Raw genomic sequence first — 15,566 nt, 5'->3', positions numbered from 1 at the left:
TTAAATTCTACATAAGTAGGTTTATTGCTTTCTTATATTAGATTAGTGATAGATTATGCATTTTACAGTTCATACTTGTATTATTACAATTAATTTCGAAGATTGTTTGTGTTTTGATTTTGTTTTTATAGTTAATTGTTATTTGTTTGATTTTGATTTTGTACCCATCACTCGCACATTCACTTTCACTCACCATATCACCGTCACACCAACCTCGGCCACACTACCTTAAGTCCTTGCAGCTAAGGCATCAAAACCTTTGTGACCGAGATGTGTTCTTTCTCGGTACACAGTCGCCTGATCAGAAGTCAGTTTCGTGCAACATCATCATTTGTATGCTTGGCCATCGATTGCGTACTGGCACGCCCAACACAAATTTGAAGAATGTGGTTTATTTGATCCGTTGCCTAGACAACAAGTGCTAATAGAGATTTTGAGGCAAACAATCTACCAACACACATTGCCACCTCTACTTGAAGAAACATGAAACTGCCAATAAGACAAAACAAAAGTGGGTAAAACCAAAAGTACTATTTTGCATCAATTATAATCGGACAATGTAATGCAATGTAAAAAGCAAAAAGGAAATCCCTAATATTATTAAAAAAATAAAACCACTGGCCTGTACTAGTTGGTGGTATAAAAGGTCACTCCCGCTCCAAACCGAAAAGGACAGAAAGGACGGACTCCGAACCACACAACACCAACTTTGTCAAATCGACAAATCCATTTCTTTATTCTCTTCTCTGATCCAAAAACCCGTCTTCCACACTCTCTCTCCCCCTGTGCGCACGTCAAGGTCGTCCTTCTCACACACACTTTCTTTCTCTGTATCTGATCTCCAAAACCCATATTCTTTCAGCTTTATGCTTTACTAACTGACACGAATCCTACATTTATTTAGTTCTTCAATCTTTGTCTGATTATTTTTTCTAGGTTTTTATTTTTATTTTTTTTATTTGGTTTTCAATGGTATGACTATGAACTGTGTATTTGGTTTCTCAATTCTATGTACATTGGATATCTAAATTTTTATGTTCTGGTTTGACTTAATAGAATATGTTTAACTTTCTTATAATAAAATTTTACAATAGCTTAGAGTTTTGAGTGTGTTTGATCTATGTTTCTGACTATTCAATGTTTTTGAATTCAATAATTCACATTGTTATGCAAGTAATCCATTGCAGTTTTCTTGTTAGAGTTGAATTTTTGTATGTATGTTTGTCTTGAATTGTGGATGCTGCTTTTTCCCCCTCTTTTTCGTAAGGATGTTGTGCTAAATTATGCTTTGGACTGGTGGAAAGGAGCGATTTGAATGGGTTATATAAGTTTACTGATTCACTTTGAGTGTCCTTAATATTCAAATATGACAATTATCATCATACTTGTTTGAAATTTGATTCAAAGTGGACCGCATGTGCTCTTTTTTTACATAATTAACTTTGATATACTGTCCTTAATTTGGTGTAAATTGCTTATTAATGCTTACACTTTGTCGGTGTTTCCTGAAAAGTTATCTTGAAATTCTGTAATAGAAAGTGTTCATTGCTTCTATATCATGTGCGCAACCTATGAACTATGAACTGAAATGGGTTTGATAGATTAAGAGTTTCTTAAATGTGTCTGGGTCAAGTCATATTCCATTTCCTGTAGATCTTTTGTAAACCTTTGACCTGTGAAGTCTTGAATTTTCTTTTGGGCTAATTTGTGTGGAGTTTCTTATTGGAGTTTGCAACTTTGTAGGTATCTCTGAATACATTTCTGGAAGTTGTACAAGATAAAAGAAGAGTTTAATGCTGCTGCTGCTGCTGCTGCTACATTATGTTCTGAAAAGCTGAAATATTTTCTTTTTTAGCTGTTATGGAATAGGAAATTTTCTGTGTTATGAGTCTGGGAAATCAGAGATTATTTTTCATTTGTAATAAACAATGATTGGGAGAAAAAACATGGGACGAGCTTCACCATTACTTCTAGTTCTTTTGGCTTTTGGGTTTTTCTTTGCCACATATAATTTGTTAACTATGGTAATCCACTATAGATCTGTTGGGAAGTGGGTAGATGGTAATTCGAATGGTGGGTTACTGCCTGACCCCATTATTGAGATGCCTGAGAATGTGAAGAAATTCAAGAATTCCAAGTCACCATTCCATGTTGCCTTAACAGCAACCGATGCTCCTTACAGCAAATGGCAGTGTCGCATTATGTACTATTGGTATAAGAAAAATAAGGACTTGCCTGGATCAGAGATGGGAGGATTTACTCGAATTTTGCATTCGGGAAGTCCCGACAACTTGATGGATGAGATTCCCACTGTGGTGGTTGATCCTCTACCTGCGGGTCTTGATCGGGTTAGGCTTCTTGCCTTTTCACTTATTGGCTACTTATATTCGATTTCTTTTTATATTTTTCATTCATGCTTTTTCTACTTTTTACTTGGGAATTCTTATTTCCTTCCTAAGGGAGCACCTTCATTATACCAATCGGCTGTGATGTTCTCTATTTGAACCATTCTATGTTTTCATCTAAGTCAAAACAAGGGATCTTGGCAATATGAGATACCTGGACTGCTCCAGGAGTTGAGGGTTATTTGAGAATTGACTGAAAATAGAGAGAAAAAAGGAAAAAAGACAAACAAAATGAAAAGAAAAATAAAAAGTTAAGAATGACATTGAGTGGAGAAAAGCAATATATTGGAGAAGAATAACGTGAGTTATCATTTGAAGGATTGAAGCTGATCCAGGTTATCAACATTTTTAACGGTTTTCTGTTCATTGGATGATGGCATGCGAAGTTGCTGATATCAACATTATTTTATGTTTTGCATCTAATACTTAGATCCTTTGTGCAAAGTTGCTGATATTGTATATGCAGAATTTCAAAGTTGCTAATAATCACATATTAGTTATTTCTTATGAATTATGATAAATGAGTTTAACTGTAGGTTGATCCATGTCCAAAGCTCAGACCTTGCATGGATATAGTTGAAGTTATTGTTAATCATACGTAAACTTTTATGATATTGTTTTTGTTAATGGCTGAAACTTTTCCTTACCTCCAACCTCAATGTGTCCATATAATGTTGATTGGGCTCTGTCGATTTAGCAAGCAATCAAATGTGTTTAAGGGTATAAGTAGAACCCACTGAGGGCTTTTTCAGTAACTTTTATTTAATTATAAAAAAAGTTTGTTTACGTAATCATTGCCATTCTGAAAAATGATAGTATGTGTTTTGTAATTTTTTATATAATTACTTTCTCTGACATGATTGCAAATTTTGTATGCAGGGATATATTGTCTTAAATAGACCATGGGCTTTTGTGCAATGGCTGGAAAAGGCTACAATTGAGGAAGAGTGAGCTTGTGCATATTTGATGATCTTGAATTTTTCTATGTTTTACCTTCCACTTGAGTATTGAAACCTTTTCGTTCTTCTGTTGTTGCAGATATATTTTGATGGCAGAGCCTGATCACGTATTTGTAAATCCTCTTCCTAATTTGGGACAGGGAGGATATCCAGCTGCTTTCCCATTTTTCTACATTAAACCTGCTCAGAATGAGAAGATCTTAAGAAAGTATTATCCTGAGGAGAATGGCCCAGTCACAAATATTGATCCAATTGGCAATTCCCCTGTAATTATCAAGAAGGTAATTTCTTTTGGACTACTATGCTTTGTTTGACTTTATCTAGTTTCGTGATGGCCTTTATTATGTTTGAGATTTAAATGTTGATGTGCCAATTTATTTTTGGGTTTTCTAAATTTTAATGGTATTGCTAGTTTTCTGTGCTTGTGTCTTCTTCACCATTTGTCATTTCATCATATATGAATTTTGGAGCTATTATTGATGATTTATATATTTATATATATATATATATATATATAGATATGTCTTGTTTCTGTTGGGAAAAATTGAGTCGTGATGAATAAATGCAATTATTCAGGATTTGCTAGAAAAGATTGCCCCTACATGGATGAATGTTTCTTTGAGGATGAAAGAAGACACAGAGACTGATAAAGCTTTTGGATGGGTGCTAGAAATGTAAGTTTGACTGTGACTTTAATTTTTTGAATTTAATTTATTCCAGCAGTTAGAGGTATCAGCATTAACGTGTCTGTCTGCTTCTGATTTTCTTTGATGAGCTAAGGTATGCGTATGCTGTAGCATCTGCTTTGCATGGTGTGCAGCATGTTCTTCGGAAGGACTTCATGCTGCAGGTTTGGCATCTTACCTTGTGAAGCTCTTCATATGAAAGTTGATTTGCATTTTGGAGTTCATTAGGTTCAATTACAACATTGATATATATATAAATTGTGGGTGGTTAACAAAATCTCGTTGTCTTCAAATTTTCAGCCTCCATGGGATTTGGAAATCGGTAAAAAGTTTATTATTCATTATACTTATGGATGTGACTACAATTTAAAGGCATGTATCATCCCCTCCCTTTTTGTCTATTCCTGTTATTATTTTCTGCATTTAAATGCATTGGTAAAGTTTGGACATGTTTTGAGGTTACTAAGTCAGTACTACAACCACCTTCTTGCTCTTCTGTTTCTGGTTTTGTACTAAACAGCTGGACTTGGAAAAATGTTTTAATCTATTAACATATAAATACTATCTAAAGTTGCTAACTCTTTAGGGTGAGCTAACATATGGCAAAATTGGGGAGTGGAGATTCGACAAGAGATCATATCTTCGTGGACCTCCACCAAGAAACCTTCCCTTACCCCCTCCTGGGGTTCCTGAGAGTGTGGTACGTCTAAGAAATGTTGTTATTGTTACAATTGCCATCTTTTGTTTTGGGGCATCTTGTATTTTGGATGATAGTTGGTGTACCTTTATATTTTTATGTATTTGTCTGCACTACTTCTCTCCATTTATAATTTATGTGAAGTTTCATTAGTTTCAAATGCTTGTACTGGCAATATGCTTTCTTAATGTTATAGCTCTTTGAGACTTAAGGTTGGTAGCATTTTGTTTCTTTTAGTGTTGCACTCAGATAAAGGTTAACTTGAGGGGGGGGGGGGGGGGGGGTGGGGTGTAAGTTCTAAGGTTCTATTCATGGTGGGTGCATGTTAAAAGACAGAGGAATATTGGGGTTACCTAGAGTATGAGCTCAAAATGGTAATTGTCCTTGGCATCTTTATCCAGTTTCTCTTTGCTAAAGCTCTATGTAGGATGCAGCATGTGGTTGTGTTAGCTTATTGATCATACTAAGACCTATGAAATTGAAAATGAATTTATTAAAAAAAAAAAAAAAGAGATGCTGAAAGCTGTATTTTAGGATTAGTTTGTCGGTAAAGACGTTGGGCCTGTATCAATATCAAAGTTATAGTTGTTTAATCAATCTCTTCTTTGTTTTTCAAGTTTCCAATTAGAAGCAGCCTCCAAGTTGTTTAATTTGGTTAAATAATTGGAAGTTTTTGCAACCAATTAACTTTTCAGACTGACTGACTCTTTGTTCATCTATAAGAGTTCGGGTATATTATTGACACCCTCCAACTCTCCAACAAAATATCTGTAATTTGCCACTTTCAAATTTGGTCCTCTCTGGTGGGAGCAATGTAGTCCCATGGGGAGATGTATTGTACTAGTCAATTACAAAAATTATTGGATTGAAGTTTACATGGTTTGTCATGTTGTATTAATAAAAGTGATCTCTCTCTCTCTCTCTCTCTCTCTCTCTCTCTCTCTCTCTCTCTCTCTCTCTCTCTCTCTCTCTCTCTCTCTGTGTCAATTTGTGACTAGGTCGTTTTGTCTGCAGGCTACCCTTGTAAAGATGGTGAACGAAGCTACTGCTAACATTCCTAATTGGGACACAATAGAAATTGGCGGCACTCAAGATATTACTGCTTTATAATGGTACACTGATATATTTAGAGAAAGAAAATTCTGATTGAAGTGTAGCCTCCTAGAAATAGTAATGTACACAAATCTCTGATCGTAAGTAGATTATAAGAATGTTGTGATGTCTCGAATGAAGAAGATTCTGGGTTACACTTGGACTTCAGGGAAACTCAGTGTGTTTGGAGGTTAAAGGTTCACGTAAGAGCAACATGGTTGGAATGTTGGCTTTTGTAATTGCTGCAATTTGGATTGTATCGATTATATGCAATCAGTCAGTGTAATCCATGAGCCAACAGCATACAGCTCAGGGTCATTTGGCATAAATTTTGGATAAATGAGGGCCTTCCATTTTGCTGAGATTGTGTTTATTTCTTGGGAAGAAAACGATTTCTGTTTTCTTTTTCTCGTTTGAAAACATCTGAACAGATGGTTCTTTAAAATGTGGATGTAGACTCTATTATGTACTATTTATGTGGGATATATTTTTTGGTTTTGGTCAATTTATGTGGGATATTTGAACATATGCATTAGCGTGGGACGTAAATACAATGATTGACTGAAAACGAAGACTTAATTGAAATCATTTTCATCTAACAAAATTGGAAATTTTTTAATAAAAGGACTCCAAGTCTCCAACTATACCCTTATTTTTTGTTAAAAATTATGTTTTCATTTTGATCCAATTAAGGACTATATAATTAATGTTAGTCTCAATCAAAAAATTTTCGTTAACACTTGTTATAACTTCCATTAAAAATTGATTATGTCAAGCACACGATAATTTTAAAAATAAAAGTGTCTATTCCTTTTAAAACTAATTAAAAAATAATAAAATTAAATAATTACAAAAATAATAAACTAAGACAATTAAAAAAATATAACTAAAATCATTATAAAAAGCAAGGCTTCCGAGATTGGAGCCAAAACACCTTGTCAAGAGTAAACAGCAAGGTTTCTGAGACTATTCAAAAAATGGTCGAAAAGAAGGAACTCGAGTTTCCAACTAAAGATAAGGGACCAATGCCGATCAAGAAAGCTCCTTTTGGCGTAAGCGCTCATATGGCTGCCCTAGATTTCCCTGAAAAGCGACTAGGACCAAATGAGAAAGGAAAGACGAAATGATTGTGATTCTCTATAGCTGTTGCAAATGTTTAGTCAAGCTCGAACATTTGGTTCAGGGGAAGCTAGTTGAAATGATTGTGCTCACAAAGGAAGATAGTAAGGGCAATCAAGAGAATAACGTAGAAATTTTTCGGCCAAAAGAAAAGGTCGAAAATAAGGAACAATAGAAAGAAGAAAAGGAATTCTTGGCACCCGAAAAGTGGAAAAGAGAAGCACTCAGAAGGGTCCCACAATGGGTACCTAAGAATAAAGATAGTTACAGGTCTCTAAGTCGGGATAAAGAAATAGAGGCTGCAGAAGGCTCAAGTCGAGGTCGTTTTTTTGAACGATTATGACGGTCGCCAGAACGTATGCATGTGCGCCGAAGGATCGGACCCATTAACCAACCACTTGAGTATGGAGGCCTAAAGAACCAAAAGGACCAAGGACCGAGAAAGTTGGGTGGCATCCGAACCTGGACCGAATCCCAAAGACCTACAAGCCACCAGTTCCCGAAGACGACCGATGGTACCATCATCGGCCGGGGATGATTCAACCAATGTGTAACTCACAGAAAAGAAGGCAATAGAGACGGGCACAATATGCTAGAGAAGCTGCGGCAGGGATCGATAGTCAGACAAAAGAAAGTGAAGAAAGACAACGTTGAATCACCAGCACTTGGGAGGCAAGGCGAAGGGAATCCTGAAGAAGGGGACGAAAAGTAGCCCCATGAATCATCAACCTCGGCCGTTTCGACACCAAGAGTTAGAAACATCTTGAATAAAGGTTTAATCGTTGAAGAGAAGCTTAAGGCAAAGGTTAGGGAAGTAAAAGTACCAGAAAGGGGAGTGACGGCCATGATTTCGACCGAAGAAACTCCCATCAAGAGAGGTTTGCCGAAGTATCTCTTGACTAAGGATGGACCACGGTCGATCGAACGTAAAGAATCAGAGCCCATAACTCAGCCACTAAAGAAAGCCTAGAATATCCAGTTCGGCTCGTTCACCGAAGCTGAATGTGGAATGGTGTTCACCTTGCCTCTAAAGTTCGCAGCACCTCTAAACCAGCCAAGTTATTTGGATGGGGATGAGTGGGACGAGGAGTCTCCGACCATACAAATTGTAGATGACCAAAACATAAACGAGGAAGTAGTCGAAAGGTCGGGGACCGTAGCTGTAACCCGATCGAGAAAGGTGGTGATTGAAAAACCTCCGGCCCACGTAGCTAATCATCTTGGGCCGATGTATATTACGGCCCACCTTAACGGTGTCTCGGTCAACCGAGTTTTTATCGACACTGGTGCAACGATCAACATCTTGCCTCAAAAAGTCATGGAAAAGCTCGGAAAGAGTGATGATGATCTAATTAAGACCGAAATGAATATAACTGATTATATGGGTCATCCTCACAAGGCAGATGGATGCCTTCTGGTCGATCTTAAAGATGGAAGGAAGACCCAGAGGACTCCATTTTATGTCACAGATACAAAGTCTCCATACAATGCCCTTTTAGGCTGAGACTAGATTAATTCTAACCTATGCTTCCCGTCCACATTACTTTAATTGGTCATGTGGAATGGGTATAAGGTTGAAGTCATTGAAGCCGATCTCAAGCCTTTCCAAGTTTTTGTGAATTTTTCCTAAGCCAGAGCCTATGACTCTGATGTTGGGGTTACTCGTTTCAGAGGCTGTGACAAGAATGGTTGGCCAACTGGGGTGATGAACACCAAGGCCGAAGATTTCTCTTCGGCCTACGAAGAGCTCTTCAAAGAACCTTTTGATGATTGATACAACCGAAGAAAAGGCGACCGGGAGAGTTCCGTGTTCGATTTAGGTATAGCAGTCATAAGGGCATCATCAGAAAATTGATTGATGATAACCCAAGGGTTTGGCATGAGAAGCTTTATGAAGCACTTTGGGCTATGAGAACCATCAAAAGGACGGCCACCGAAACTACCCCATATGCATTGGCCTACAGTCACGATGCAGTTCTCTCTGTTGAGCTTAAAGTTAAGTAAGCAAGAGTAGCATTCCAGCACGGCCTAAAGACGGCCTAGTATGATGAAGCAATGTTCCTTGAATTAGAACAACTTGATGAAGAAAGAATGAGGCTTTAGATTAGATCAAAGTAAAAAAGTTGCAAGCCGCAAGAGCCTATAACAAGTCAATTAATTACAAGGCTTTCACCGAAGAAGAATTGGTCTGGAGGTAAGTTTTGCCTGGCCGCAAGCAATGAAACAAGTTTGGAAAATAGAGGCCAAATTGAGAAGGTCCTTTTGTTATACATAAGATTTTAAATGATGGGACTTATCAACTTAAAGATTTAGATAAGGACATTCATCACCACCTCATCAATGGCCGTTATCTTAAGAAATATTATGAATGGTTACCATATTAAAAATCAAATATAATTCATAATTGTGACTCATAATCATTTTCAATACAGTTCTCTCGGCCTGAAAATTACGGCCGAGACTTCCTAAATATAAAAAAAAAACCCTACAAAAAATGTTAATCTAATTCATTCATGTGATGATTCTCTTCTCAGTTGTCTTTGTTATCTTCGCCTACGACATCCTCTTCTTGGTGGTCCTCTTCATTAGCCTCGTCTGGAACGGTCTTCACTCCCATTTGAATACCCACGAAGGCACATAACGCTTCCCAATCAGCTTCAACAGAAATCAATGATGCGTATAGATTCGGTTGGACTTTTAGAAAGTCTTCATATTCTTTCTTCAGGGCATGAAAACTTTTGACTGGAGTTGCTTTCTCCTTGATCACTGCCGAAAGACGGTTGACTTTGGCTTCAGCCTCTTTCTATTGAGCTTGAAGACGAAGGATTTCACCATAAATAAAGTTACGTTGTTTCCGGGCATTTAAGAGTCTAGACTTCATCTTTACGAGGGAATACTTCTCGTTGACAGGCTATAAGACGTTGGCTTAACTCTTAACCTTGAACCCATTTTCTATAATTCTCTAGCAGCTCAGGACGGCTGGCAAGAACCATATATTTCCATTTAGTTATTTGAGTTATTGCTGCTGGGAGGAAGATGCGTCTGGACAAAAGGAAATCCATTACCGAAAGGAAATGCGCGAAGACTTCATCCGAAAGAATGTCTGTATAACCCGTCTGAATGGTTCTCGCTACAACTTCCTAAGCATGCTCTTCATCATCATCGTTCAATCGAGGCACTGGAGAAGGTCTGAATGAATCGGCCCTTCGTATTTGAACGGTGCGAACGGCTGAAATCAGCTTTAGTTCTTCATGAAGTTCAAGATCAGACTGCATTAAGAAAATGGGGAGGGATAAGAGTTTAGCAATGAAATCTTCAGCAAAAAATATTTCTAAGTGTAAAACTTACATCAGGCGAAGAAGGTGGAGGCATTTGGATGGTCAAAATTTTGGGGATGGGCTGGTGATGTCTTCGGCATTGGCCATTGGAGGTTTCCCTCAGTTGGTCGCCTCGGTTGGGATAGGTACAGTGTTTGCAGTTTCTGTTGTTCCCACTACTACAAAAAACGTAATACACAACGGATTTTATCCGTTGTGTAAGTTGCCAAAATACCGTCGTCTAATCGACCGACGTCTATTGGGGTACCATTACACAACGGTTATTTTCCGTTGTCTTGATTACATTAACACAATGGTAATGACAGAAACACCGTTGTATATACATCCTAAAAATCCCATGGTTTAAAGGCTACTGTTGTTGAGTATATATCTACACAACGGTTTTCTCCTCAAACCCATTGTTTTATGCTCTTAAGACAACGGTTACGTTTACTAATACATGTATTGTACAACTATTTTAGTTATAAACACGAGTTGAAATACTCATTCACACAACGGTGTTTGGATCCTAACCGTGGTATAGGCCATTCTAAAAATAGGTGTTTGAGATGTGTATATGTCTTTCATACTACGGTGTTTATATGAAACCGTTATCTTCATTACATTAACACAATGGTAATGACAAAAATACCGTTGTATATACATTCTAAAAATCTCATGATTTAAAGGCTACTGTTGTTGAGTATATATATACACAATGGTTACGTTTACTAATACATGTATTTTACAACTATTTTAGTTATAAACACGAGGTGAAATACTCCTTAAAACAACTGTTTTTGGATCCTAACCGTGGTATAGGTCATTCTAAAAATAGGTGTTTGAGATGTGTATATGTCTTTCATACTATGGTGTTTATATGAAACCGTTGTATTATGAATTTAAGAACATCGGATTTTAACTATATAACCGTTGTGTAAGATACAAATTTTTCAAGTTTAATTAGATGTCTATAGGTATTAGATACATCGGCTTTCTAAGGTTTGTGTGGTATTGTTATGGATTATACAACGGTTTTTGATATTGAACCATTGTAAGTTAATGTTACAGACCACGATTTCGTCAGAAAAATTGTTGTAAAATGTTTCTGTTTACATTTGGTTCACATAGGCACGTAGTACCTGAAATAGCTAACTAGGTGTTTTTGTTACAACATCATTGTTCCAAATAGCATGTTTCCCTTTATAATGTTAACATTCTTAATAAATTATACATTAATTCACAAAATCACAATTTGTTCAAATTTAAACTAATCCACAATAAATAAGGATTTTGGAATTGATAAAGTACCAAATATTAAAAGGAATTTCAAGGTAGCTAGTAATTGTATATATGTAGTTTACTCTCTTAACCCAATGCTATTCACACAACCAGCCATGCCATACACAAAAATCATCTATAACACAAAAATTAACCATCAAGTTTCTAATCTACCAATTTGCTGCCATCAATCTAATCTAGCAATTAATTAAGCCTAGCTATCAATCTTGGCAGCACCCAAAAAAAGCTAGCAAAGTGATCAATGATATATATATACCCCAAGCTAGTCTAGCTAAACACATGGCCTACAAAATCAAGTTCAAAAATGCTATACGTCAAAAATCCACCTTCTACTCGATCTACATATACTGCCCCACAAAGTTTGCCCATTCAGCCCGGACTTCATCGATATCTTCTTGGGTATAAGTGTTATCCTTCCTTCGCTCCCACTGAAACAAGGCAAAAATGGAGTAGTAATTAAAAAGAAAATTCAACCCAAAATGAAAACATAATGAATTCAAGAAAGAAATAAACAATATGCCCCTTATGTAAAAAAGGCCAAGACAACTCATGATATAAGTGCACAACTACATTAATTAAGAATCAAGCACACATATATAACCAGCAAAATGTCCTAAGCTAACTGCACCCAAAACAGAATCCCCCAATGGCCTAAAGAAATTGCACCAGACCACTCATGAATTTGTTATTAATAATATAAGTGCATAACTACATTAATTAGAATCAAACTGAAATCAACCTCAAATTCACACAAGTGATCATCAAACAGGGGCCTAGCTATATAACATGGCCACTTCCACAAGTTTGAAAGAATCCACCCAGTATTCTCAATTTGCATACACCCAAAACAGACTCCCCCAAGCTAATTTGTTTCCTTTTATTCCTTTAGTACATTTCCAATTTTTTAGCCACAAAACAAATAAAAGAATTTCAACATTTCCAAGTAAAAGACAATTTTCATATCACTACTCAGAGTTCACATGACTAACATAATGCCAAGTTACTTACACTTCACTAATGCATACCTTACTCACAAAACGCATAATAAAATAGCCACACTCCTTATCACTTGGCTGTTGAGGAATGCCCTAAATGCAAATAAATATTAATTAGAATGAGCACATATACAGTCCACTTAGCAATCTGTTATTTGAGTTTTAAAGCAAACTACAAACAAGCCAACCTACCGCCATATGTTTCCAGATTATTGCCTTACGCCCTTGTCTATTCCCTTGAGCATTGAAGATTCTAATCCCACTATCGCATGAAAAACCAAATGATTTTAACACTTGCTGATATATGTAAATGAACTTAAAAACTGATGAGACATCTAATCAACTTATTTGTCAACCACAGTTTTCCATTCATCACCGATCAGACGTCTTCTCATTGGGTCCATGAAATAGACAATCTCCTTGTCCGGATTGATAACAGTCAGCATCCAATGATTTCTACACATTTATAATTCTCATTAAATACCTTATCTGGCTGGAAAGCAGTATTTACAATGACCACATAAATGATTAACTTACTCGGAATTGTAAGGGACCAAAAAAATCTTATCATCACGAGATCCAGCGAACCTATCTGCCAAGTATCTTGATATTTCAGTTACATTTCCACACCCTATCGCACCAGTTCTCGCAGGGTCAACAAAACCAACCATACTTAGCATTTTTGACCTCTTTACCACATCGTAGAGGTGCCTAAAAAAATATTCCGTAAGTAATTGCATAATCTCTTTTGCTGGATATAAATATGTATAGAAAAGTAGTCTCATTAAATACCTCATGTAAACCACAATGCAGGTTGCTGACATTTCAACCATGCCACCAAATTGGACAATATCTTCACACAGAAGGTGGGTTTTACGAGTTGCCCCAAAAACATCCGCCTCTATTAAAAAGTTGATTGTCTGAACATCATTCAATACATTTTGTGCATACATGCACAACAACTTCAATGGCATAGGCATTGTTTGAAGATTCAACACAATCTCTTTCCCCCTATGTTGCTTCTCACCCTTTCCTTTGGCACGTTTCTAGGTTAAATTATCAATATATGTTAGAGGTAGCTTTTAAAAACACCCACTACTACAATAAATCAAATAGACGACACTTCATGCACAACGGTTTGTTAAAAACTGTTGTGTAGTTTTGACACACAACAGTTATTAAATAACCGTTGTATGTATGCATGTAATCCAATGGTTTTTTGTTGGGTAGATTTTATGAAATTCTCTAAACATCACTTATTAGTTGTGATTGTTGTGTAAGCGAAAGAGATATCAAAAAACCGGTGCTACAGTATTTTCATTAACAAAATGCACTGTACACTTTCCCTAACACTTTCTTTTTTTGGCCAATCCACTCTATCACTTTCACTCGAATCACTCCCTCTATTCCCTCACTTTTTCTCACCGTTCACTACCTCTCATCTCTGTCGCTCTCGATCTGCTCTCTCTCTCTCTGATCGAGTCTCTATCGCTCTCGATCTGCTCTCTCTCTCTCTGATCGAGTCTCTATCACTCTCGATCTGCTCTCTCTCTCTCTCTGCCTCCGAGCTCGCCTCCCGATGCACGGCTAAGCGAGGCCTCAGGACCCAAAGCGAGCCTCGATCATCAAGGCCATCGACGCCTTGGCCACTCTGGGCAGAGATAGCGTCACCACCAGTAGCTCACTCTCGGCCATGTGGCGGCTGCTCTGAACCACCGAGAAGGAAGTAGCAGCTCTTCATCGTCCAGAATGTATCCTTGTTCGGAACCAAAGCCGGCAACGTTTGCAGGTCATCGATGTCGGCAAAAGGGTCCTCAACAATGTCATCACTTTTCCTCCAGATGGGGTCTTCTTCGTTCGCTCCAATATCGATGTCCCTTCAAAGCAGAGAGTGAATTTTAGGTATTGATATTGAAGTTTAATTTCACAGGGGCACCAGTTTTGGGTCTCTTCGTAATTTGAATTTCAATTTATATATGTTATTGTGAAAAAACGAACAAATTTGAAACTTGGTATTAAAGAAAACTAATTTGAAAATTTGGGAATTTTTTTTTCTCTGTATTAATATTTATTTATTTATTTTTAGGTTTTAATGAATGATGTTGGTTGTGTTGGATTTACAAGTGCGGTTCTACGAGGGAAAAACTAGGAGATTCCGTTGCCACCGTTCGGGCAGGGTTGGTGAGTGCTTTGTTTTGTGATATTAATCAATAACAAGTGATTGCTGGTTGTATAGCTACAAATGTTATAAATTTCCATATGTACTGTGGCAACCTTGCAGATATTTGATAGAATTAGATGGTCATATGAGGTTTAATCTATTTCACAACCATCACCATCATCCTCATCTTTGTCTTAGTTAATGGGGTCGACCACATGAATTTTCGTATTGCATTTTATTTCTGTCATTGTGTAGTGTTTTATTATATTCACTTTTGCTAGTTCTTTTCATGTTAGTCTTGGTTGACCTCTTAGTTTCATACCTTTTATTTTAACTAATATTCCTTTGATTATAGGTGCATCTAGTGATCTATGTTGTATATGTCCATACCATTTAAGAATAGTTTCTCTTATATGGGTGTCACTCTCAAGGTTTCTCTAATACAATAGTTTTTAGTCTTATCTTTTCTAGTCACTCCTATCATCAATCTTAGCATTTCTCATTTCATGGATGCATTGCGCTTACTTTTTCTTTAATTTCTTGCATTATGTCCCCTAAATGTATAATCTACTTAGTCCAGCCTATTATGACAACCAATCTTCATTATGTGTTATAGGAACGCCTAGATAACTGGAGAGACAATGCAGTGCCTGCTCAACGTGTGTTTGCCAAGGTAGCATCTGCAATCTCAAAGTTTGAGCCTGTGACTGTTTGCTCAACTTGATACATACAAAAGACTGTTAGAATTTTGATGTCTTAAGGGTATAATTCAGCATTTTAATGTTTACTCATGGCTGCATTTTATCATGGACCTCTTCTTGGATATACAGGTT

At 36.9% G+C, this 15,566-nt stretch overlaps 2 protein-coding genes across 3 annotated transcripts; one reads left to right on the top strand and one right to left on the bottom strand.

Moving 5' to 3' along the window:
* Positions 1–663: 663 nt before the first annotated feature.
* On the top strand, positions 664–6,344 carry LOC147291843 (Hyp O-arabinosyltransferase-like protein). Of its 2 annotated transcripts, XM_086236958.1 has the most exons (9): positions 664–799; positions 1,744–2,348; positions 3,285–3,352; positions 3,444–3,645; positions 3,941–4,038; positions 4,145–4,214; positions 4,351–4,422; positions 4,637–4,750; positions 5,762–6,344. In XM_086236958.1, the coding sequence occupies exons 2-9, from the start codon at positions 1,929–1,931 to the stop codon at positions 5,855–5,857; spliced, it is 1,140 nt and encodes a 379-aa protein (XP_086093084.1). In that variant the 5' UTR covers positions 664–799; positions 1,744–1,928; the 3' UTR covers positions 5,858–6,344. The 2 variants fall into 2 exon arrangements, with proteins under 2 accessions (XP_086093084.1, XP_086093085.1); XM_086236959.1 differs by lacking the exon at positions 664–799 and having other exon boundaries at positions 871–2,348.
* A 3,144-nt stretch (positions 6,345–9,488) lies between these two features.
* On the bottom strand, positions 9,489–13,405 carry LOC147291842 (uncharacterized). Its single transcript, XM_086236040.1, has 9 exons — positions 13,365–13,405; positions 13,110–13,283; positions 12,921–13,028; positions 12,765–12,834; positions 12,603–12,665; positions 11,926–12,005; positions 10,307–10,454; positions 10,138–10,227; positions 9,489–9,761 (listed from the first exon to the last, which is right to left on the bottom strand). Exons 1-9 carry the CDS (start codon positions 13,403–13,405, stop codon positions 9,489–9,491), a joined length of 1,047 nt encoding a protein of 348 aa, XP_086092166.1.
* Between the last annotated feature and the right edge of the window lie 2,161 nt (positions 13,406–15,566).

Source organism: Dryas octopetala, chromosome 3, assembly GCF_963921425.1.
Source record: "Dryas octopetala chromosome 3, drDryOcto1.1, whole genome shotgun sequence".
Taxonomy (NCBI): domain Eukaryota; kingdom Viridiplantae; phylum Streptophyta; class Magnoliopsida; order Rosales; family Rosaceae; genus Dryas; species Dryas octopetala.
The sequence above is the reverse complement of the archived record's forward strand: the minus strand, read 5'-3'. Positions and strand labels throughout refer to the sequence as shown.